The sequence below is a fragment of the Lithobates pipiens genome, unplaced genomic scaffold (genome assembly GCF_037356315.1).
Source record: "Lithobates pipiens isolate NorthernLeopardFrog02 unplaced genomic scaffold, aLitPip1_a1.2 Scaffold_3, whole genome shotgun sequence".
In the NCBI taxonomy this organism is placed as follows: domain Eukaryota; kingdom Metazoa; phylum Chordata; class Amphibia; order Anura; family Ranidae; genus Lithobates; species Lithobates pipiens.
In genome coordinates, this window is record NW_027507790.1 from 112701219 (window position 1) to 112727660 (window position 26442).

General features: G+C 41.5%; 1 protein-coding gene across 5 annotated transcripts in view; it reads right to left on the reverse strand.

Moving 5' to 3' along the window:
- Nucleotides 1–26442, reverse strand: part of CSNK1G3 (casein kinase 1 gamma 3) — a 195332-nt gene that overhangs the window by 86409 nt on the left and 82481 nt on the right. For all 5 annotated transcript variants that reach the window (XM_077462179.1, XM_077462180.1, XM_077462181.1 and 2 more), the window contains 2 exons: nt 23867–23907; nt 20908–20977 (listed from right to left, as the gene is read on the reverse strand). In XM_077462179.1, the coding sequence (XP_077318305.1) occupies nt 20908–20977; nt 23867–23907 (111 nt within the window). The remainder of the gene's footprint in view (nt 1–20907; nt 20978–23866; nt 23908–26442) is intronic.

The window sequence follows — 26442 nt, forward strand, 5'->3', positions numbered from 1 at the left end:
CAATAATAACAGCGGCTCAGACACTTGATTGTTTTTACAGGTGGCAGAAGGGGATATCCCTGCCGTCCTCCGGTGCTTCCGGCAAGCTGGAGAAGGAATCTGCCGGCACTGAAAGTTGACCGTAGACAATCCTGCAGGCCAGAATTTACCTGGAAGTCTCCATGACCTTTCGGAGGCCGGGCGGGAAGTTATGACACTGCACCCGACCTCTGCATGAAAACATGCCGCTGCCTCAGCCGGGAATAAAAAAAATATAAATTTTATTTGTGTGCGTATATAAAATTTATTTTTCCCAGACTTCCCAGCCTAGAAGATCTGGGGGCTTAAAGCCCCCAGATCCCACTGTAAAGGGGATCCATCATGACCTATTCCGATTACAAGGGAGGTTTACATTCCATGCAATAAGAATAAAAATTGTCAAAAAAAAAAAAAAAATGTAAAAAAGTGTCAAAATAGAAAAATAAAAGTAAAACCATAAAAAAAATTTAAAAAAAATGTATGTTAAGTGCCTGTCCTCGCTTGCAGTAGCGAACACATACGTAGGTCACGCCCACATATGTAAACGGCATTCAGACCACACATGTGAGGTATCGGCACGAACGTTAGAGTGAGAACAATAATTCTAGCACTAGACCTCTAACTCTAAACAGGTAAACTGTAAAAAGTTTAAAAAAGTGTTGCCTATGGAGATTTTTAAGTACCAAAGATTGGCGCCATTCCATGAGTGCCCGCAATTTTAAAGTGTGACATGTTAGGCATCTATTTACTTGGCATTCACATTATGCAAAAAATTGGGCTGATTTTAGTTTTGTTTTTTACTGCATGAAAACACAATCACACCTTCTAAAACATGGGCAGCGGGCTTCAAACATGTTACAACTGCACTATGTACACAGAAAGAAAACAATGGCGTTTTCCCAGATGACTTGGACACCCACAGATGTCCTTGTGAAGTCTTGCCTGACACAATGAAAATGAACATTTAGAGATCCTTGTGCACCTTTATGACTTACAGATCATTTCCTACCACATTTCCTTAGATTATACACTGAAGAAAAATGACCTGTATGGTTTCCAAAACTGAATAATAAAATAAATCAACTTGTATAACCAAAGTATTTTGAAGATTGTACCGTCCAGGGCAATTTTCTTTCTGGAGCGTAGGATGAAATGACCCTACAAGTCTACTTTGTGTTCAGCCTCAGCAGGACTCGGGAGAGCCCCATGTAATGCAATCCATAGTCATGTTATATAATCCTGCATGAATAGAAGAGTGTGCTACGCACAATGCAAGCTGTTTATATTCCTTTCTGAGCCGTTTAGTTTATGGTTTAGCCTACTACCTTTGCTAAGGATATTTCATTACAAAGGCCGAAATAGCGCATACCGTAGTACATAGAGTGTTCTTAAAACAGAAGATGGTCACATGTCTCATCCCATTACATATCCCAAAAGCCAGAGAATTATTCCTTTTTCAGGGACAATGGGCAGAGCCATCCAAATCACCACTTCATATCCCGCTGGACACATGCATATCCAGAACCCCTGCAGTTTCAAATAAATGGTCCTATAATATTAGACTGTATTTGCACTAGAGCTGCACAATCCTGGCCAAAATAAGAATCGCAAATTTTTTTTTTGCTTAGAATAAAGATCACAATTCTCCCGGTGTAAAATATTTCACATTATACAAAAAAATTGGGCTAACTTTACTAGTTTTTTTTTTTTTTAATTCGTTAAAGTGTAATATTTTCCCAAAAAGTTAAATTTGAACGACTGCTGCGCAAATACAGTGCGGCATAAAATATTGCAAAAACTACCATTTTATTGTATAGGGTCTCTGCAAAAAAATGTATAATATATATATATATATATATATATATATATATATATATATATATATATATATATATATATATATTTATATATTATATATATATTATATATATATCTATATATTAAAATGTTTGGGGGTCCTGTGTAATTTTCTAGCAAAAAAATGATTTTAACTTGAAACCAACGAACGCCAGAAAGTCTATTCCTTTGATCTAAAGGACAAGTTACAATGTTTATAGTTAAAGTGGTTGTAAACCCTTACAAACCACTTTTACCTGCAGGTAAGCCTAGATTAAGGCTTACCTGTAGGTCCAAGAAATATCTCCTAAACCTATACGGTTATGGAGATATTTACAAAAAGTCAGGCACCGCATGTGCCGTAGACAGCGGCGCACTGAGCAGGCCGCAGATCATGGCGATATGCCGCTGGTGTCGGCTCACATGCAGTGATTCTTCAGAGCCGCGAGACCCGGAAGTCACTCCGGGATACATGGCAGCGGCGAAGATGAAGGAGGACCGCTTCAGGGTCTTAGTTCTCAGGTAAGTTAATTATAATGAGCTAGTATGCTATGCATACTAGCTCATTATGCCTTTGCCTTGCAGGTTGCATTTAAAAAAATAAATAAATAGCCTTTACTTCCTCTAAGTTCCACTGCTAAAGAATGTTGTGATTCTCGGCAAACTGCCCGCTTTTTTTTTTCCTTTTTCCTTTCTTTTGACAGCTGTCCGTTTCAGCAGAGCAGAGAGAATTCTCTGCATAGAAAGAATCGGGGAAATACGTTGTCAAGATCACAAGGGGGAAAAAAATTGCAATGATGATTCTTAATTGTGCAGCTCTAATTTGCACCGTACAACACACTGCCATTTCAGGCTATTTTGGCTATCATCAGTGCAGTGTATGGACTACAAGGTAGGTAGGCACGAGGGAAAAACACTGGAATTCACTGCACGGTTTGATTATTTTATTTCCATCTCATAAAAGCATCAGACACGCAGGAACATTAGATGGTAACGTGTTTCACACCAAATACAGCGCTTATTCAAGCCTATGAAGCAGGGTTTGGGACCCAAACAGTATAACCCTAGGGGGGCTATGGTATACGGACTTGTAAAGACCTACATAGTCATAGTGACGACAAGTAGTATAAAATTCCCATGGATACAAAAATAGACTGACGAGACTAATTTTGTTTTGAATGATACTATTAAAACAGAAGGCACCGATTTGTAGGTTCACCACTTAGGTGGTGTGGACAGAAAAAAGGTTTAAAGTGATATTAACCATTTACGCCCCAGACCATTTGGCTGGCCAAAGGCCAGAGCATTTTTGCAATTCGGCACTGTGTCGCTTTAACTGACAATTGCGCGGTCGTGCGACATGGCTCCCAAACAAAATTGAGGTACTTTTTTTCCCCCCCACAAATAGAGCTTTCTTTTGGTGGTATTTTATCACCTCTGCGGTTTTTATTTTTTGCGCTCTAAACAAAAAATAGCAACAATTTTGAAAAAAAACGCATTTTTTATTTTTTGCTATAAATATCCCCAAAACATAAATAAAAAATTTTTATTCCTCAGTTTAGATACGTATTTTTCTATATATTTTTGGTAAAAAACACATTTAAAAAAAATAAATAAAAATCGCAATAAGCATTTGATTGGTTTGCGCAATGGTAATAGCATCTACTAAATAGGGGATAGTGCTATGGCATTTTTATTGATTTTTTTTTTTACTAGTAATGGCAGCAATCAGCGATTTTTAGCGTGACTGCGACATTATGGCGGACAGATCGGACACTTTTGGCGTGATTTTAGGACCATTCACATTTATACAGTGATCACTGCAATGTGACTGCCAATAAAGGGGTTAACCACTAGGTGGCACTGTAGGTGTTAAGTGTGTCCTAGGGAGTGATTCTAACTGTGGGTGGGTGGGGGAGGGGCTGTGTGACACGACACTGATCACTGCTCCGATTACAGGGAGAACGGGGGTCTGCTCATTTTTTTTTTCATTCACTGTTTGGGGGGGGGGGGGAGCAAAACTTTTTTTTTTATTGTTTATAGCCTCCCTAGCGGTAATCCCGAGTCTAGCTAGGGTTGGGAATTTTCTAGCAGGAACGGTAACCCCGAGCCAGACTCGGGATCACACCGCTGGATGCAGGGGAGGACGCAGTGAGACTTACTTACCTTGTCCCCTGGATCCAGCGATGTCCCCCGCGCTGTGTGATCGAGCTGTCCTCCGCTCGATTCACAGTGCCAAATGCCGCCGAGCTCCGTTCCCTGCGAGGTTACGGCGCACGGGAGCGGAGAACGGTGGCAAATTCAAAAAAGTAAAAAGACACAAAACACACACAGCAATCTTACAGATTACAGTGCTGTATTAAAAAATTACACACCCCCTTTGTCCCTAGTGGTCTGTGCAATGCCCTGCATGCACTTTTATATTATAAATACTGTTTTTTTCTACCTGAAATTTGGAGACTGTCCATAGCAACCAAAAAGTGTACCTTTTTCAGTGTTTTAGGATTTGATTACATGATTGAATAATTTTTATTATTATTTATTATATCATAAACATTATCATACCCGGGATGTCTGCTAGACTCTGGTTTGAAGAGATTTAAGAGCGTTATTCCTAAGAATTATAGGACTACAATATAAAAACGCCAGATTTCCATGCAAAATAATTGTACCGCTTTCAGCACCTAATTCCAGACTGAATCATACCGCCAGGGAGGTGATTAGAGTGAAGATGGATTAGAATGCTTGTCCATTTGTATTGCTGTCTGCCCCTGTTAAGGAGATTCACCCTCCCTTTTGTCCTGTTTACCATCATTAAAAGTGAAAGTAAAAGAAAATACAAAATGTTGGGCTGTCCCAAGAAGAGTAATAGAGGGCAAAATCTTCCAATGGGAACACTAGTTCTGGTGACCTGGGGTTTCCTAAGAAATTTCCTTCAGTTCCTTGGATTTCTTCTCACTTCCTGTTTGGCTGTAGGACAGGAAGTGAAGCGAAAGCTTCGCAATGGGACACAGAGGACGGTGTGTAAAAAAAAAAAAAAATCTGACAGGTGTTACAAACCTCCCCACTCAGTCCAAAATGAAAAAAAAAGTTTTGCCTATAGTTCCAAATTAAAGGTCACTCCCTGCACATGAGTGTAAAATTACCGAGGTCTTGCTGGCTGTAAGATCAGCAGATTCCTGCCACAGGGATTTGCACTGTGGCAAAATAATCGTGCAAATATACCTTAACTGAAGAAGGTCACCATGCACTGCTCCAGATTCTTTCTGCTCCAGTGTGGATAAATAACCCCGTGTGCGTATTGACTCACAGAAAACAATGCTGTACTGTTTAAATGCTGCGTTCTTATGGCTGCTGTGCAATGATCCTAATCCAGCAGCTCCTCTTTAGTAAAGTAGGTGCTTGGGTCAATCCTTTAAAGACATTATACAGACCCACTAGGCCAGCCATAGGCAGATTTCGACTGCCCCTGGCAAATTTCATTGTATGGGCAAACTGGTTTCACTGAAGTCGATTATTGATTGACTTCAGTAAAGCGGTCTGTCAGGTTTTTGTCATGCAATCACTGCAGTGACCGTTGTATTCAGACGGCTGAAAAGCCTCCCAGCGTCACAATACAACAGAGTCGCAGGAGAGATTCAAGCGATTTTCTTTCCTTCGACCTTTATTTACTTTATTTTGGAGGCATGCATTGCAAAGGATAATGTAAAAACAGATTCTCTTTGGCTTGCAATTATATGTCCAAATATTAACTTGAAGACCTGCCATTATGAAACACCCCATGAATCTGCTAATAAATGTGGGAAGAATTTTAGCTGGTACAGTATGTTCAAAAACATGTTACCATGACAACAAGATGCTTAACATGTATTAAATCCAGCTGTTTACTAATTTACAGTGACAGAGCACTATGACAATACTCTGACAATATATTAAAAAAAAAAAAAAAAAAAACACAACACAATAGTAGAAGAGGACAAAAGTGGAAAGGACACTCTCAGTGGAAGGGCATCACATACAATAGGGAATTGTTTATTCATTTGTGTGCTGCACTATGAGTATTACATAAAGCACTTCTATTTTTCAGTGTAGGTATACAGAAATGTATTTCCATTACAAAACCATTTAAAGGAGAAGTACAGGCTGAGCTTTTTAGGCTGGGCATCTCCTCTGGGTCATAGGAGTGCAATTCGTTTTGCACTCCTGTGACCCGTTTTCAGTGGAGAGTGGTCTGAAGTCCGCTCTCTGCTGACGTCACCAAGATCAGTCCGGGCACCGCATCATCCCGACTTGGGAAGTCTGGATCTGCCAGGTGCCTGGACTGATGCCAGTCTCAACCCCTCAGCGAGCCCATTATACGTATATAGTTGGTACCCGAGTTTTAGTTGAACTTGCACTATATGGTGTTTTGTTTGTTTTGAGATTAATAACAGTATCATATGGAGCACCACTAAAGATCCAAAACCAAGTAGAACATTGTTGAAGTTCTTAGTCTATATTGGACTTGAAGGGATTGAGGATCCTTGGAATTACATTTGTATGGACTGCAGTGTAAAGAACTTTTAACAGTTAGCGCAGATTTTTTTAGGTTTACCATCTTTCCCTGCTGGAATTATGGGACCTTTTTCAGCTGCTGCCAAGATTGAGGGACTTTTATTGGTCTAGTCTAGTGGTGCACCGAAACATAACGGTTGAAAACGTTTTCGGCATTCGGCCCAAAGAAGAAAAGGTGCCAATGATGGCTTTGAAAAGGGGGCAGGATCTGCCCCGAGTGCCGCACATTGCAGGGGGCATTATCCTGGTGGCTGTCAGTACTCCCCTTCCTCCTCTCCTCCCCACGCAGAGCGGCAATCTCCGTGTCACAGAGCCAAATTGTCCGGGCGGTCACAGTAATAATGTCCCACCTCCTGTGATAGACAGCACACTGATCCACTGCCGAAACAATGAATCAGTGTGATGTATCACAGGTAGCGGGACATTGTTCCTGCGGCTGCGCGACCTGGGAAATTCAAATCGAGCTCAGTGACACAGCGGGAGATCACCGCTCTGATCCGGGCACTGGTGAGGCTGCATTGATCTCTTGCATCATATCTGCAGTCTCTGACCACCTCCTGTATCATGTCTGCCAGAGGTGCGCCGACAGTGGCACCAATATGCAGTCCTGTGGACTGTGTCAGTATTTTTTTTTAAATGTTTTACCATTTGTTTTTACAATGCTTTCTTCTTTTTTGGGGGGGGGGGGGGGGAATGATGCTGACAGTGTTTATTATTATTAGAAGTTTCCGTTTCAATACTTATTACAATTCCCCCAACATCTCCCTTTTGAGACAGGGAAAGGGACAGAGGACAGAATTCCCCAGTCCCTTTTCTCTGCAGCCTCAGCTGCACTGAAGATGACTGGAGAGAAGATAGAGGCTAAAGGGGATGTTTTTTCACCTCAATACATCCTATGCATTAAGGTGAAAAAACACCTTGCAGTCACCGTCCCCTTAGTCCCCCCATTTTACTTAACCAAGCCCCAAATTTCCATTGTGTCCCCACCATCCCCTTCTCCAGGGGTTCCCAGCTCTTGTTTGGATAGATTGATAGTACAGCCATTGGCTCCCACTGCTGTCAATCAAATCCAATGACGCAGGCACGGGGGGCAGGGCAGATTCCAGCATTCTGTGGATGCAAATGCTGGAATCAGGAGAGCGCCTGCAAGGTAACCCCCTTGGGAAAGTGCTTCTCCAAGGGGGTTATCCAATGCGGGGAGGAGCCACAAGAATCGCTGAGGGACCCCAGAAATGGTTGTTTGGGGCCACTCTGTGCAAAACAAGCTACACAGTGGAGGTAAGTATGACATGTTCGTCATTTATAAAAAATAAAAAAACAATACATTTTAGTATCACTTTAAGCATCGGAGCATTTGCCAGAGTACTAGTACTCAGGCAAATACTCGGTATCAGCACCGATACTAGTATGGGTGCAATCCTACAAAAGATGGTTGGGGACTGCAGACTGCATTTTTCTTGAGCCTTTCTTTCACTAAAAGGTGCCAATAATGACAAACAATAAATTATTACTTTAAATTGATATTAAAAATTTGAATACAATTATATATAAAAAAAAAAAAAAACAACACAGTAATCGAGGGAAAAAAGGCCCATCACCAGCGGCTGCGAGATGCACCACCTACCAGTGCCCAGAGTACCACCCATCAGTGCCCACAGTGTCACCTCACAGTGCCACCTATCAGTGACCACGGTGCTGCCTATAAATGAGTGCATCATTACCAGTGCTGCCTATCAATACCACCTACCAGTGCCCATCAGTGCCATCTTATCTGTGCCCATCAGAGCAGCCTCACCAGCGAATATCAATGAAGGAGAAAAATTACTATGAAACATGTTTATTTCTTTATTTTTTTAATTTCTATCTTTTTTCTGTTTGTTTAGCAAAAAATAAAAACCTAAATGGTGATTAAATACCACCAAAAGAAAGCTCTATTTGTGTGACAAAAAATGATAAAAATTTCATTTGAGTACACCACACAATTGTCATTCAAAATGCGTCAGCGCTGAAAGCTGAAAATTGGTCTGGGCAGGAGGGGGTTTACGTGCCCAGTAAGCAAGTGGTTAAACTCGCCTAAGCTGCATTTTTTCTAAATTGTTTAGGTGGATTTAGCAGAGTTTGGATGTTAATTTCATTGGGCAGAATTGGAATTTACCATGGCCCTTAAAATAAACGCTGAAGTGCTAAACGCATCTAGCATTTAACAGTATTTTTGTGATCAAAATTGCCTCTCGTGAACATGGTTGTAGGGTGTTCAAAAAACGGCCTCTAAACTCCCCTGCTACTAAACTGCTAAAAACGTCCATGTGTGGTACATGTACATATAGGATAACATTAGGGGAGTCGAAGGGCAGAAAAACAGCTGCTACCATTACTAAATAGATAACACAAGTGAATACGATATACTTTCCTAAACTTTTTTTTTTTTTTTTTTAACCTTTATTCAGTTAATTCCTGGTTTCCATGCCTAGGAAAAGGACCTCATACATCCCAGGTACCTTCAGGAGGTGAGATTTTTTTTTTTAGCCAAACACACCCTCCTGCCTGCATTCATGAGCTAAGGGCAGATAGCTTCTAGGAGGCAGATACTACACAAATCATCTGACCTTACTCAAGATGGCCACAGACAGAAATGCTAGGAGTTGTTTTACAAAGAGATTACTCAGCAAATGAAAGCATGGAGACATAGATGCAGGAGTTTGCTTTGAAGACTAAATGTTAAATGTTCAGACCTGGCTAATGTAGGTCTTAGGCCTGATTCACACCTATGCATTTTTAGCGTTCTGCAGATTTGTACTACAGAACGTGTAGTGCAAATCTTCAAAATGCAAAAAGCACAAAAAATGCATAGGTGTGAATCAGGCCTTAGGCTTCAAACACAGAGAACTGCAGTAGTAGCGCACAGCTGCCCTGGAGGTGAATTAGAGGATGCGGCTGTATGCAATTTGCTGGGGTTACGTAAAGCACTCACAGACTTGTGCTATGAGCGCAAACCGTGTGCGTTCAGAGCATACGTCCACATGTGGTTACAAGGGTGATTACGCAGGCTCTGAGTACGGCCAAGTGTAAGAATCTTTATGCTGCTTGCCCAGGGGAAAAGCTGTTAGCTTGCAAGTTCCCTCCCAGTAATGAGCCATATCCTGCTTGAAACCAGTCCAGGGACTAGGATAGAGAAGAAACCAATATAATATAATATAATATTACATTAGCAGCTACAGCTTTAAATAGTGAATGATTGCATTCAATCGCTCAGGTCGCTGCATCTGGCACAGCAGTTTTACTTCGCACAGTTCTGCGTAAAATTCACTAAAGCTAAGTACAAGAAAACCTATAGGAGCTTAGAAAATCCAAATGTTTATCATTCAAAGTAGAGCAGAAATGGAGCAAAAGAAAGCCATTCAACAGACATGCATGCCAATCAAGCGGCTATATTTATTCAGCACCAGATATAAGCAAGCTCCCACTGAAAATCTTCCACAACATATGCTTCTATTAAATCAAGACACTCCGGAGCAGAGAGAAAACTGTACAACTAAAGACCGAGCAGTACATCCAGTCTAAACACTTTATAGCAAAAGCACAACAAGTCTTTAAATTATCAGATGACTCGGTCGTTGACTTTGCTAACTATCTAGTGGAATTCTCAAAATGTATGAAATAAAAGCAGTCGGAAATAAACAAAGACTTGAGCAAAGCCAGAGCTAATGGAACCATCAGATACAAAAGATCAATACACAGACCACTAGCAATTGTCAATGCGTGAAATCTTCACTATTCTCAGCAACTATGGACACAATCATTCCTAATAAAAAACTTAAAAAAGAAGGACTCATTTTTATTTCAAGTGGAATTTTTTGGTCTAAAAGGGGGAGAAGTACAGCCTGAGCTTTTTAGAATGGGCTTCTCCTCTGGGTCATAGAAGTGTAATTCATTTTGCACTCCTGTGACCCGTTTTCAGCAGAGAGCGGTCAGAAGTCAGTCAGTTGGAGCCCCCCAACTGCCCAGACTGCATAGGGAGCAGCGGCAAGATTGTTTGGGACTTGATATCACCCTTACTCGGGAAGAGGTACCATTTATACGTAGACCTTTTTAGACATCTCCATCAATAAGGAATTGTCACATGTGGCACCCTTCCTCAATGGCTTGTAAATGCCCAACTTAGCCGGGGGGGGGGGGAGACTTTTTTTTTGGTGTATTTTTTTTTGGTGTATGCAGGTATCTTTTTTATCTCAATGGGAATGCCTATAAATTTTGCCACTTTCAATAGGACCTACAATTACAAATTGACAAAACTTTGTTTTAGATTTCCACTGTATGCTAAGGCATCGTGCACACTAATTTTTAAAGCAGCCGTTTTTGGTTTCAGGCATTTTTTTTCTACAGCCAAAACTTCCCAGCATGGTATCCTATGTGTCGATGCACACATAGGCTGTGATCAGTGTTTTTTGGCAGGGGCATCTTCTGGCTGGAATAAAAAATAAAATCTATTAGTGAGTCTATTAGTGAGAAAGGCACCCTTTCTCTCCTTATTGGCAGACTGACTGACAGCAGCGGGAGCACTGCTGTCTCAGCCAATGAGGAATTGAGTCCAGGGCAGCCGACACTGTCCTGCAACATCGCTGGATCTAGAACGTTCTCAGGTAAGTATTAGGGGGGTTGGGGGCTGCTGCAAACAGGTTTATCCTTATGCATAGAATGCATTAAAGCAGAGTAACATCCAAAAATGGAACTTCCACTTTAAGTGCTGGTGACGCCCTGATATGCCGCATTTGGCATGTAATTAATTTTGGAGAGGAAGCGGGTACCCTGTTTTAGAGGCACCTAGCTCCCACTTCATCCGCTAGTGCCGCAGTACCAGAAGGAAGATCACCTCGCCCCCCAACATACACACACACCTCCCTGCAATCTTTTGGGACATGTCACAGGTCCCAGAAGATTGCCTGGTCATTCACAGCACGCAGTGTGTGCCCGCTTGTGAAGCCACACTCCTGTGCTAAACATGCATAGTGTAAATGCATTTCAGAGGCCAGAATAAATTATTATTCTGGCCAATTAAAGGAATGCTTAAGTGGGCCTAAAGGCACCTAAAAATGTTGCACACTTTTACAAGCATTGGGCACTTTTTCTGCCAAACTGCTACTGCCGGGAGGAAAGGCTTTTAGTCGAGTTTACAAAATTGCCTGTGTGCATGCAGTTGAGGGTTATTCCTCCATTCATATCAGAACAAGATAATAAAATGGTCTATACCCAGCTTTAGTATTTCACCCTAGAAGCACCTCTGAGAGCCTGAGACAGCCCCTCCCGCCTTCACCACCTGCCTGCTGCTCCAGTGAGCACTGGGGGGGCAGAGCAGAGGACCAGTGACAGTGAAGACCAGATGAAGCCTGAGAACTGAACGATCAGTGGCAAAGTGATCGCTCAGTTCTCCAGCTTAGAGCCAACAGGGGACAGCTTGAAGCATCAAACTGCTACTGCAGCAGATAGGCAAGTATATGATGTGAGTTTATTTGTTATAATCTCACACTTCTCCTTTAATACCTCTGTCACAAACCCTACTCTTTTCTGCACTAATGGAATTCTAGCATAGCCAAAACCTGATCCTAAAACAGGACTTCCATGACTACTAGTTTTTTTTTTTTTTTCCATTTTATCAACTTGTAATCGTTGCATGCTGGGTGAAAACTGATAAGCATGGGTTCATTTCCAACAACAAATCCGCTTTATTTAAGCCTTCCCTACTCTCCCTTTCTACTGCTGTATAAACAGAAGCAAAAGCTGTCACCTTATTAACATGCCAGCTAGTGCTGAAAAAACACGTGATGAGTAATCAAGCTAAGTGCATTTTACCCATCCCAGACCTAAAATGGACACTGCCACCCCACATGTAGCAACTTCTGCAGATCAGAGTATTGTTTTCCAGGAAGTAAAGAATGAGGCTGATTTACAGGCATTAAGTCACTTCCTGTATGAAGACCAAAGTGTTGTTAACCTACAAGACCCATAGCCAGGAAGCAAGAGAATTTAGGAGGACACAGCTGACATCTTCACTCCCAGGACATACAGTGCCCAAACGATACGATTATAGGCATAATACAAATAGGATGCTTTTTTTTTTTCTTTTTACTGGTAACTTCCTATGTGGCCTTATTACAATATGGTCCTGCAGCCAACACATTAACCACTTAATCTAAAGTGGTTCTGTGCCTCACCTCTGAACACAGCCAATCCCTACACAGTTTAAAAATAAAGGTGTCTGTGCTTTCTAGTAAAGTAAAGCAATATCCCCCCCCATCACTTTAAAATGCTCATTGTGTGGATGTCTTATGCATTTGCATGAGCATCTTAACCACTTAAGCCCCGGACCAATTTGCAGCCAAAGGACCAGGCCCCTTTTTGCGATTCGGCACTGCATCGCTTTAACTGACAATTGCGCGGTCGTACAACGTGGCTCCCAAACAAAATTGGCATCCTTATTTTCGCACAAATAGAGCTTTCTTTTGGTGGCATTTGATCACCCCTGCGGTTTTTATTTTTTGCGCTATAAACAAAAATAGAGCGACAATTTTGAAAAAAAAAAAAAATGCAATATTTTTAACTTTTTGCTATAATAAATATTCCCAAAAAAACATTTTTTTTCCCTCAGTTTAGACCAATACGTATTATTCTACATATTTTTGGTAAAAAAAAAATAAAAAATTGCAACTAGCGATTATTGATTGGTTTGTGCAAAAGTTATAGCGTTTACAAAATAGGGGATAGTTTTATAGCATTTTTATTAATATTTTTTGTTCTTAGTAATGGCGGCGATCAGGATTTTTATTGTGACTGCGACATTATGGAGGACACATCGGACATTTTTGGGACCATTGTCATTTATACAGCAATCAGTGCTATTTAAATGCACCGATTCCGGTGTAAATGACACTGGCAGTGAAGGAGTTAACCACTAGGGGCGGGGAGGGGTTATGACGTTATGTGTTTTTTTTATTGTAGGGGGTGTGACTTGGCATGTGACGTCACTGATCATCTTTCCCTACCAGACGATCGGTGACAGCCACAGTAGGGAGCACGGGGAGAGGTTTGTTTACACAGACCTCTGCTCGTTCTTCAGCTATGTGGCCGGATCGCGGGACACCAGCAGCGATCGGGTCCGCTGGTCCCACGGCCGCGGAGCTCAGGACCAGGTCGGGAGCGCACCCCTCATAAGGGTGCATGAGAGCGGGAGAGAGCGTCAAATCAACATGGGAAGAGCGACAGAGGGAGAGGACCAGGAAAAAACACGTGAAGACTGGAGAAGACCTGGTAGAAGCAGAAGACCCGGAGAGGGGAGAAGTCAGAAAAGACGCTGGAGCTGCCTTAATAAAATTACTTGGAAACCCTGTGTACTGCGTTTTATTTTTGACATTTTTTTGGGGGGGTAAATGGGTAGGGGTACAATGTACCAGATACTCATTCACATAAGGTGGGGGCCGGGATCTGGGGGACCCCTTGTTAAAGAGGACTTCCAGATTCTGATAAGCTCCCCGCCTGCAGACCCCAACAACCAATGGCCAGGGTTGACAGGAAGAAGCCCTTGTCCTCATCAACATGGGGACAAGGTGCTTTGAGTTGGGGGGATGCACTAAAGGCCTGGTATGGTTCGGGGGGGGGGGGGGGGGGGTGCACTAGTTTGTCCCCACCCCCTTTCCAGACCTGCAGGGCTGTGTGCTCGGATAAGGGTCTGGTATGGATTGGGGGGGGGGGGGGGGTTAGGGGAGTCACGCTGAAAAAACAGCATGGTGGTTCCCCTTAAGTTCCATACCAGACCAAAGGGACTGGTATGCTCTTTGAGGGGAAAACCATGGAATTTTTTTTTTCTCCATTGTGTGTATGTGGAGTTCCCCCTAAAGATTCATACCAGAAAGCGCCTGGCATTTTCAGGGATCAAAGTCAGATCCCTGTTTACTGAAGTCGGATTCATGTTGGACTTCAAGTCGCAGGGCAAAGTCGGGTCCACAGCCGTACAACTGTCATGTCATTTCAAGTGTGAAAGGGGCCTTAGGCATTTGTTCTCAAAGATAAATACGAATTTTAATACTATCAATAGCAAACGCAGTAAAATAGAAACACTAAGTGCTAAGTGGTTAAGCTTAGTAGTACTATACAGTATTATCAATATATACCCCAATACAATTTTACAATGCATTCAAAAAGTATAAACTACCAGAAGCATGCATACAGATTTGCTTTTAAGCACATATAATACATCCTGTCTTCAGCTGGCCTTCCTGTAAATCTATTTTTAGTGTTATTGGCTTTCTGTCATCCAATACAAAAGTCATTTTGATAATGTAACACGTGCTGCAATAGGCAATGCAATTTGAGAAACCATGGAACAGTTTGAAAACGCAGCCAAGCTTGCTGCAGACCCCACAGAATATTCACAGATTAGGCATCAGGGATGCTTATATACAGTATATTTTAAGCGGGCAGGCTAACTGGCAGTGGCAAACCATTAATGAAGCAGGAAAACCCCAAACAGTCTAAGCAGGTTTGTCCTGCACAGTTATTCAGCAGGCAGTAAACAAAGTTTGTAGTAGTCGTCCATAGCATCAAACAAAACAGCTTCACATCCAAGCAAATAAAGTGGAAGAAAAGCCTTACTATATTTATTCTTACAAATGTACCCTCCATTCTACCCATACTACCTACCCTATATAAAAAAAGATATGCATACATAGTTATTTTTAAGCGTCAGCTCCCCTGTTGTAGTCATCAACTGTTGCAGAAGGGAGCGCAGGCAGTGTCTGGGCTATCGGTAACATCATGGCTCCCAGAATTCAAAGCCGTACTGTAGGATTACAAGACTAAACATAACAAGTACTGCGTCGCTTTAACTGACAATTGCGCGGTTGTGCGACGTGGCTCCCAAACAAGATGGACGTCCTTTTTTTTCCCCCACAAATAGAGCTTTTTGGTGGTATTTGATCGCCCCCGCTGTTTTTTTTTTTGTTTATAGCGCAAAAAATAAAAAGGAGCGACAACTTTGAAAAAAATATGCATTTTTTTTAACTTTTTGCTATAATAAATATCCCCCAAAAATATATAAAAAAACATTTTTTTTCCTCCGTTTAGGCCGATACGTATTCTTCTACATATTTTTTGGGGAAAAAAATAAATAAATCAATCGCAATAAGCGATTGATTGGTTTGCGCAAAATTTATAGCGTTTACAAAATAGAGAATAGGTGTATGGCATTTTTATTAATAATTTATTTTTTACTAGTAATTTTTATTGTTACTGTGACATTATGGACATTATGGCGGACACATCGGACATTTTTGACACATTTTTGGGACCATTGTCATTTATACAGCAATCAGTGCTATACAAATGCACCGATTCCTGTGTAAATGGCACTGACAGTGAAGGGGTTAACCAGGGGATGGCAGTGTAGGGGTTAAGTGTGTCCTAAGGGCATGTTACCAACTGTGGGGGCGTGGCTGTGTGTTATTGAACACTGATCTCTGCTCCAATCACAGGGAGCAGAGATCAGTGTCACTTGTTGCTAGGCAGAATGGGGAAATGCTGTTTACTTCCGCATCTCCCTGTTCAGCCTCCCCGTGAGACGATCGGGGGTATCCCCGTCGGGACCCGCGACCGGACTCACAGGGTCCCGACTGGTGCGCGTGTACGGTGGCATTCTTAAAGGGATGTACCTGTACGCCCATATACCTGTCCATGCCTTTCTGCCGACGTACATCGTTGTGTGCCGGTCTCGAAGTGGTTAAGTGTTCTTGCATAGCAAGACCACTTACTGTTATCTCACATATATATTATTATTATTCTCATTATAGCCAAATTTACCACGTTAGCTCCTCCCACAGCTTTTACACTACATAGACAGTAATATACTGAAACGTGCGGATTGTTCCCAATTGGTGTGCTATTACTTTGTGGAACGTTTCGCCGAATGGTTTACGAAATATCGTCGTTTTTTTGTGGTGAAATTTGTCCCATAGGAATGAATGGCGAAACGTTCAAAACTAGAGCGGGAGGTGACAAAAGCGGACAACTCCATGATCAGCCAAAACATTATGACCACCACATGATCAGCCAAATAATTTATATCACAACATGTTCAGCCAAAATATTATGACCACAACATGATCAGCCAAAACCTTATGACCACTCCATAAAAAATAATTAAAAAAATAATTTTTGCAAAAAAATTGAACAATAAAAATCATTTTTGAAAGAAAAAAAAGTTACGTTCTTTTAGCTAATGATGGGACTTCAACTTTTTTACTACTATTTATACTTTTTAAAATATTAAGCTTTTTAATACTTTCACAGTTACTCAAGCCACTCCACCCAGTTACTCCGCCCACTCCAGTAGGTGGAGGCACGAACACTTCACACACTTTCTCCAGACCACCCCGTGATCAGCCAAAATATTATGACCACCCCGTGATTAGCCAAAACATTATGACCACCCCATGATCAGCCAAAACATTATGACCACCCCATGATCAGCCAAAACATTATGACCACCCAGTGATCAGCCAAAACATTATGACCACCCCGTGATCAGCCAAAATATTATGACCACCCCGTGATTAGCCAAAACATTATGACCACCCCATGATTAGCCAAAACATTATGACCACCCCATGATTAGCCAAAACATTATGACCACCCCATGATTAGCCAAAACATTATGACCACCCCATGATTAGCCAAAACATTATGACCACCCCATGATTAGCCAAAACATTATGACCACCCCATGATTAGCCAAAACATTATGACCACCCCATGATTAGCCAAAACATTATGACCACCCCATGATTAGCCAAAACATTATGACCACCCCATGATCAGCCAAAATATTATGACCAACCCATGGTCAAAACATTATGACCACCCCATGAAAAATTAAAAAAAATAAAATCATTTTTGAAAGAAAAATAGTTTTAAAAAGAAAACATTTTTGAAAAAAAATGTCAGCTCTTTCAGCTAATGATGGGACTTCAACTTTTTTACTACTATTTATACTTTTTAAAATATTAAGCTTTTTAAGACTTTTCAGTTACTCCAACCACTCAAGCCACTCCACCCAGTTACTCTGCCCACTCCAGTAGGTGGAGGAAAGAACACTTCACACAATTTCCCCAAAAATTTTAGCTTTTCTAGTTTATATAAGTTATGCAGGACAAGTAAGAGAAAGGGGGAAGGAACAGATAGAAAGACAATTAAAGCAGAACTCCATGAAAAAAAAAATAATTCCCATGCAGTGGGGCTCTGCTTTAATGAATGCACTGGATGGGTTAACTGCTCGTTTAGGGAAAGCTGTACTTACCAATTCCTTCAATCCCCTGAAAAACCACACTCCCCAACATCCAGCGGTGGTGGTTCATGCGATTCTTGCATCCAGAGCCAGTCTACAGGCGTGATGGCATCAGGAACAGTCCATTGCCAAGACTGCTAGCATGCAGGGGGGGGGGGGGGATGTGGTAGGAGTGGCAGGGACCGGTCTTTACGGTCTGCAGACCGGCAGATTAGGCAAGTATATCTCCACCCTGCAATCCCTTAGAGGCTTTGATGAAAAACGAGCAATTAACCCATGCAGTGCAGGCAGAGCGTGAGAAAATAAAAAATGTCTGCAAAGGTCTGGCAGCCCATTCATTTGAAAGGGCTGCAGTACTTGAAGGAAATGCAGAGAAAATTCCCCCAAACCTTTTCTCCAAAACGTCTCCTGCAGGGCAGCCGCATGGAACCATACAGTTTCATGCACCCAAAAACACACTGCGGTTTCAGATGCATGGGGTGTCATTAAAGAATGTGTGATTACATGTGTTCTTGCACCCCGCAATAGTGTGAACCTAGCCTAAAACGCTATGCCTTTTCTCGCGGTAGCTGAGCATTGCTAGACTTAAGTCTATAGCTTTCCTACAGCTGTGTCTGTTTTTGGCAACCTGCATAGCAGGCCAGGGACTGGCCAGAGAGATCACTGTTGGCCAGCTTGACTGTGTATGGCAATATATGTGAACCCTGCTTTTTAGGCAAACATATAGGAATATGTAAGGGTATAGTCCACAGCCAATATATCACACTAACAGTGCCACAGATATGTGCCCTAATGGACAGCTGCTACTCTAATTATTGCAAATGACAACAAACCAAACCATATGTCTGCGCCGATCCGCGCATGAACCCTCAATATAAAGTGCAAGTAATTCAAAAAAAAAAAAATATATCTAATATTGCCACTCCTTGAAGACCTCATACAATGAAAATGTACGTCGGACGTGGCAAGGACACTGATGACATTGCGTATCCCGACTCACATTGGGTCTATGACAGGTACCGAGGTGAACGTCTAACAACTGAGCGTGTTACTCCCCAATGCCAGATAGGCACTCTGCAAATGTGAGTGGAATATATGCATTCTTTTAACAAGCCTGTTAGACATTTTTACGCTATGGGAGCCTCCTTCCTTCTCTTTAATTTCCCACATTGTATGCTGTGATCTTGGATCCTGGGGAATCCCAACTAGAAATCTGTGATGAAAGGGAGTTGCAGTTGGTGATTGTTTGGAGAGACTGGTTTATAATCTTAGCAGGATATCAGTCTGGGGAGACCATTTTAGTGATAGTGTCACAATGGTGGAGCACTTGGGCATTTATATGCAAAGACATTTTGGATCTCACTTTTTTTTTCTTTTGTTTTTTCTTTTAAACATTTATCCATTTTTTTCCAGTTTTTGATCATTTTTATGGTTTATTATATAAGGACATTAGTAACATTGAATGATTGCATTGAATTGCACTTTTGAATGCACTAGCACTTTATTCATATATTGCACATAATTTATTGTATATGCGATATTAGATTTTTTTGGATTATTTGCACTTTATATTGAAGATTTTGGGGTTGATGTGTGGACCAGCGCCACTCTTATGATATATAGTCCACAGTCAACCACTATGAGCGCTGGCCAGGAAAAATGTCCTTGAGCCACACTTAATGAAGCAGACCCGTGTGAAAGGATGAATGCCAGCCTCAGCCTGGGCTCCGGCTAGGGTAAGCCCCCATTGGAGCAGAACACATTAGGGGCATGGCCTAGTCGGAGCCCAGGCTGAGGCTGCCATTCATCCTTTCACACGGTTATGTTTCATTAAGTGTGACTTACAGACATTTCTCCTGTCACATTAGGGTGTATGGTAGTTTGTAGAGAGTGAAGTTTCAATGTTAATATGTGGTTGCACCCCTTTAGTAACCCACATGCAGCATACTATATATGCAAGTCATTTAGGGAGATGTGAGCACAGACACATTTCCATTTCCACTGCACAGTGCAGGTCACAGATTGAGGGATTCCTGAAGTTGCATGAATAGGAGCAATAAATGATGTTCTGAGCTGTAACCCTTGTATTTTATTGGTCTTGGTGGGTTTTGGAGACACACCTAGTTACGTTTGTAGCCAACTACTTTTCCCAATGGTGCAAGCCACCATCTAAAATGATGCACACATTTAAAAACCTAAAGTAAAATAAAGCGGACCAAAACTTTATAGTTTCTCTTTACATGCACTGTTTATATAATGTATGTATGTATGGTATGTATGTTAAAGCTCTTTAGGCACTTAACGCTTCCTTCTTTTTTTTTTTGGTAGATATTCAGGATATGAATGCTGCAAACTTTCCTTCTCATTCTGCCAAATATAGCAGTTAACTAGTTTCATTGGGGAGGAACATTTGGCATATCAACCACAAAGGTTTTAAACATGGCTACACATCAATAAACAGACCAGTTCAAAGCTGAAGAAGGCCACCCATCACTTAAAGCAAAACCAGGGACATTAAAACACATGCAATACAAGCAACAAGAAAAACGGTAAATCTGTAACTGCAATAATGTATTCTGTACAACATAGGGGTCAAAAGCAAGGCTCAAATGTTATTAGCTTGGGAAGCCCCTTTAATAAAAAAGAGTTTCTAACAATTGACTACAAATGCAACTCAGGAGAACAGATAGTTAATGTTAGAAACAAAATATTGAACAGCATGCTGTGCAGAGGATCTAGCCTAGACAGCCTATGTAATACATAGTACAAGAAAATTCAATGTTTATTTCCCTTGCTGCTTACTTATCCCTCTCCTCCGGCCAAAACAGCCAACTAAACATTACTGGAAGACATATTGACTGCAATCACTGGTGAAGATGTACAAACTGAAGTAGCTGCATGTAATCACTCCGCAGAACAACGTAACATCCATGTCCCAGCTGGTCTCAGAGGGGCCTGGGCAGAGGTGTATCCATAGAGATGTATAGAGCATTGAAACTATGGATACCAAACACTTGGGGCTTCCCAAAGCTTGGCATACACCCTGTATCACAGCTCTAAGAAGAGATCGGAGAGGACTCCATGTGCAGAAAGCACTGCTGTATGTCAAGCACAAAACAATGCTAAAGATCTACAATACATAGATATTGATGAACACTTTGCAGACTTACCAACAGATCCTAATTGCTTGTAGAATCTATATTCCAAATGCAGCTGTGGTGCCCTGGATTTCATAGGTTCCTGGTAAAGAATACGTACAATTTACAAATGAAAAATATAAATTTAACCCACATACACATTAACAACCGTGAAGGATCATTACTTAGAAACGGCCTAAGAAGACGACATCAAACCTTTATAGTACACTCTAATACAGCAGAAAGGGAATTTGATTTATAAATATCACTATAGTTTTAGAGATACAGAAGAAAGCATGCCATTTATGGACACAATTACAGCTGCCAAAAAACAGAACCCCAAAAAGAAAACAGTTTGTTGGCCTGGCACTTTGCTTGAATTGCACGTATTCCTCAAAGAATTGGAAGCCAATACAACAAATACTGTAGTTGGAAACTGAACTCCGGGCACTATTAAAAAAACAACACAGAATTCCTTGAAATTTATAATATATACCGTATTTTCCGGCGTATAAGACGACCTTTTACACCTAAATTACACAGCCAAAAAGTGGGGGTCATCTTATACGCCGGGTATGAAGTGGCCGCAATGGATTTCAGCCCGCCGAGTGCTCGGTAATAATGTATACATACAGTATGCACTGCTCAGCCAATCCCGGTGGCCGATGCACTCTGTTGATGAATACAGCCTTGCTAAGCCTGCTCGGATTGGAGTAGCAACCTCTGCCAATCCGAGCAGGATACAGTACAATGAGTCAGAGCGGCGCGGGCTGATGATGTCACAGCCTCTGCCAATCCGAACAGGCTTTGTATAATCAACAGATTAGTAAAATACATTGCCTACCATGATTGGCTTAGCGGTGCACATTGTATGCACACTGTATTCTGCAGTGTTCCTGGCCCTACTGTACTAACACAGCATCATATACTGTGTACCTGGCGATCTACATATTAACAAAGCATCCTGTACTGCACATCCAGCTCCAGATCTACCCAAAAATACAGGTATGATTTATGGTGCTTTGGAGGAGAGGATTCATTGTTGCTGCCTGCCAATTGTGGGATCTCTGGGACTTGTAGTTCACAAGTTTTTTCTGATAAGTCTGATGTGTTTTTTTTGTTTTTTGGTTGTTACGTTTCTGATGTTTTTTTTTTTAAATGGTGTTGCCTCCGAAGGGTGGTAGTCTTATATGGTGAGTATAGCCCAAAACCTAAGTTTTCACTGGCTGGCAAAATAGGGGGTCGTCTTATACGCCCAGTCGTCTTATACGCCGGCAAATACGGTATATTATATATATATATATATATATATATATATATATATATATATATATATATAAATAAACACACCTAAAGAGCCCCACAGTATCCTGAACAGCACAAGTCTAAAGCGGCTCATAAATTATCAAATTTTGCTCAGCAGGGAACAGCCAAAATTTTGATCAATCTATGGCCTGTTCATAAGGCCTGTTCATGACAGAAGTCATCTAACGATTGACTTCTGTTAGATGGGGCAGGTGGAAATTTTCTCTTGGCTGCCGCCACTAAGCAGTGCGTTCTGCCAGTATATTCCAAGTCCCACTATCGGAATACAATGGCACAGCTGAATGAATTCCTCCATCCAACTCATACGTGTGGATGGAGCAATACAATTTTGTATCTATATATACACACTATACTAAAAGTATTGGGGTGCCTGCCTTTACACGCACGTGAACTTATAGCATCCCAGTCTTAGTCCATAGGGTTCAATATTGAGCTAGCCCATCCTTTGCAGCTATAACCGTTTCAACTCTTCAGGGAAGGCTGCCCACAGGGTTTAGGAGTGTGTCTATGGGAATATTTGACCATTCTTCCAAAAGCGCATTGGTGAGGTCAGGCACTGATGTTGGACGAGAAGGCCTGGCTCACAGTCTGGGCTCAAATTCATCCCAAAGGTGTTCCATGGGGTTAAGGTCAGGACTTTGAGCAGGTCAGCCAAGTTCCTCCACCCCAAACAAGCTCAGCCATGTCTCTATGGACCATGCATTGCACTGGTGCGCAATCATGTTGGAACAAGAAGGGGCCCATCCCCAAACTGTTCCCACAAATTGGGGAGCATGAAATTGTCCAAAAGCTCTTGTTATGCTGACACCTTAAAAGTTTTCTTCACTGGAACTCAGGGGCCAAAGCTCAACCCCTGGAAAACAACCCCACACCATAATCCCCCCTACACCAAATAGTTTGGACCCGTACACAAAGCAGGGTCCATAAAGATATGTATGAGCGAGTTTGGGGTGGGGGAACTTGACTGGCCTGCACATAGTCCTGACCTCAACCCGATAGATGAATCCTTTGGGATTAATTATAACGTAGACTGCGAGCCAGGCCTTTTCATCCAATATTTTTGTGTGATTACTAGTGCTTTGATTTTTTTTTTTTAAACTATGCTGTACAGTATTCTTGAAAGATCACAGGCAGCCACCCCCTTCTCCTCAGATCACAGCCATTCTTTTCCTTCTGAGAACTGATGTACTCCGCTTCATAAACAGGCTGTCAAAAGGAGATATCTGCCAAGAACGGAGCGGAGGTAAATTATATCGGCTTCATAAATGGCTGCCTAAGAGAAGGAGGGCCAACACTCAGTCAATTGGGTTCTACTGCAAGAACATGTGCCAACAAAGAGCTTGCCAAGAGGAGAGGGCAGAGACACCTCAACAGAACACTTCTGCTCCTCACTGCCTAATCAACAGGCTGGGGATGGGGTGTGTTCTGGTCGTTTGTTATTCTTGAACAAGAATTGGAGTTACAGGGCCTTCCGGTGCTGTCTGGCTGGTGTGACTGGATCACAAAACTGACTTCACAGAACTACATACATCCAGAAGGTAGAACAGTTAATTATATGCATTTCCATTGTGTATTTGGATGCTTTCCTGGAGTTTAGCTTTAGCTTAAGCTGGAGGTAGGCAATTAAACACTTTCTATGTGTAATAACTGTAAAAATTGAACTTACCAGTTTAATTGCCACATATTCATTTGTGTAAAGATTTTTCCCTTAAAGAAAAGAACAAAAACAAGAATGTTATTCCTTGCCAAGACCGGGTTTACAGCAACACATTGAGAAACAAATGAGCAATGTGCCAGAATACAAAGTCCACATAAACTGGTAATGGGGCCACCACAAAGCCTGTTACTTAAGATACTGGTGACACAAAGAAACATTCAGTTTTCTGTAATTTCAATTATTACGTTAGCAAAGATTTTAAAATCAGATGTCACATTACATATAAAAACATTTGCAGTAAACAGGAATTTTATTTCATCCATTGATGGCATCGGTCACATGAGCGCTGAGCCCGTACACCAGTCACGTGTATATGGGACTGAAGGTGCTAGGTACCATGCACAGACAGCCCATGTAAGTCTATGGGGACACAGCAGCTGTAAAGACACAGCTGCTCACCCGAATTTGACCAACAAGCAGCTGAGCACCCCCCTGAATGCAGGCTGTGTGCATTCTAATTTGCTCACACACACCTCTGCCAAACTAGGTCGAGCGGCTGTGTCTGTGTCCCCCCAAACGCTCAAATGGACTAGCTGCATGCAGTTCTTGGTGACTTCAGACACCTAACCAGGCATTTCATCGTGTAGGTGCCTCAGCACCCATGTAATTTAGGCCTAAGGGAGGATATACTGTAGGTCATATACAGTGTTCAGCATAAATGAGTACACCCCAACAGATTTGTCAGAAAACCTTTACTTTTCTTTCAGAATCAACATTTTCTATGGGACACTATACTCGAAAATACTCCCACAAATGTGGGCCAACCGAGATTTGTTAATTTGCACACAAAAAAATAAAACAAATTTTTCCAAATTCATTCAAGACCATGTTGCAAAAATGAATACACCCCAATGAAAGTCTTAGGAGCAACGCTAAAATTTAAAACAAAAACTTAAGAATTCAACTACAGGTGAGTTTAATTAAACAGGTGTCCAGCAGAAAGTTGATTATAAAAGGATGTTACTTAAAGAAAACCCCTTCCTATTTCATGCGGTCAGCAATGGCACCACATAGAAGGCCTTGAGAAAGAAATTCATTTATTTACACAAGGTAGGTGAAGGCTACAAGAAGATCAAAGTTTCACTTGTCAGAACACCGTAGCAAAAGCGATACAAAAATTTAACAAAGATGTAACTGCAGCCATCTCACAGAGGTCCAGGCTACAGAAGTTAACACCTCGACAGGAGCATTTTCTGATAAGGGTGGATGAAAATCACCAGGCAAGTTTATTGCAGTTGGCTAAAGTAGTAGAAAGCCAAAGTGGGGTGATTGATTCCCATGACACCATATGGCGTACACTGCAGAGGAACGACATGCATGGGTGTTATCCACAAAAGAAGCCTCTCTTAAAGCCCATGCACAAAAAAGCCCACCTAGAATATGTCAGGGCCCATGCTGAAAGAGATTACCGGAAATCTGTACTCTGGAGTGATGAGACCAAGATAAAAGTTTTTGGAACTGAGGGCTTCAAAACTGTATGAAGTCGCAAAGTTAAGGGGTACAAAGAAAAATACATGGTGCCTACAGTGAAACAGTGGTGGCAGTGTCCTTCTGTGGGGCTGCATGAGTGCTGCTGGAGTTGGGGAGATGCATTTCATTGATGGTATCCTGAATTGTACTTCTCTATATTGAAAGAAAAGATGCTACCATCACTTTGTGCCCTTGGTGGTCATACACTTTTGCAACATGACAATGATCCAAAACACACATGTGAGGCCACTGTTGCATTTCTGAAGAACAGGATGAAAGCGATTCAAGTGGCCAAGTATGTCTCCTGATGTGAACCCAATTGAAAAACTATGGGGAATTTTGAAGGGACAAGGTGAGCATCACTCTACATCCAGCATCCACGCTCTATAAGAGGTCGATCTTGAACAATGGAAAAAGATAGATGTTGCAATAGGCTCTGCCTCCTCCAGGTGTACACCGGACAAAGTTTACATCAAGGATAAAGGTTGTGTGGCTCATGTGACGGTTCATCCAGAACTCCTGTGCTTTTGCCTTGTTGATCTCACTGACACTGAGATCTATAATTCCGGTAAGCGGCCCCCTTTCACTGGTGGAGGTGATTTCTTGGATCTCTTTTAAGACAGAATATTATATTCCACCTTGGAAGAATCATCACCATCCCTTTGATCATTCCCATTTAATTTTTTTTTTAGTTTTTTTTGTATATTTACTATAATAAGTTGGTGTTGTGTGCTCTATTAATTATTTATGTCATTGATAATTTATGTGACTTTTATATATAAGAGATATATAATTTATGCCAATTATATTATTGGCACTGGTGAGTTTTTTTAATTGTCACTTATATGCTTAAGATATCACTCACTGATATAATTTAAATTTTTTGCATCCTTTTCTTGTCACTATTTTCCTTTGGGATTATTGATTTTTTTCAATATGTGTTTTGATTTGAGATTTTTTGAGTAGAGTTTTGTTTTTTTAGCGCAGCTCACTTTTTTCACTTAGATGTTGCAATATGTCGCCAATTTGTTCATTCCATGCCTAGAAGATTTGGT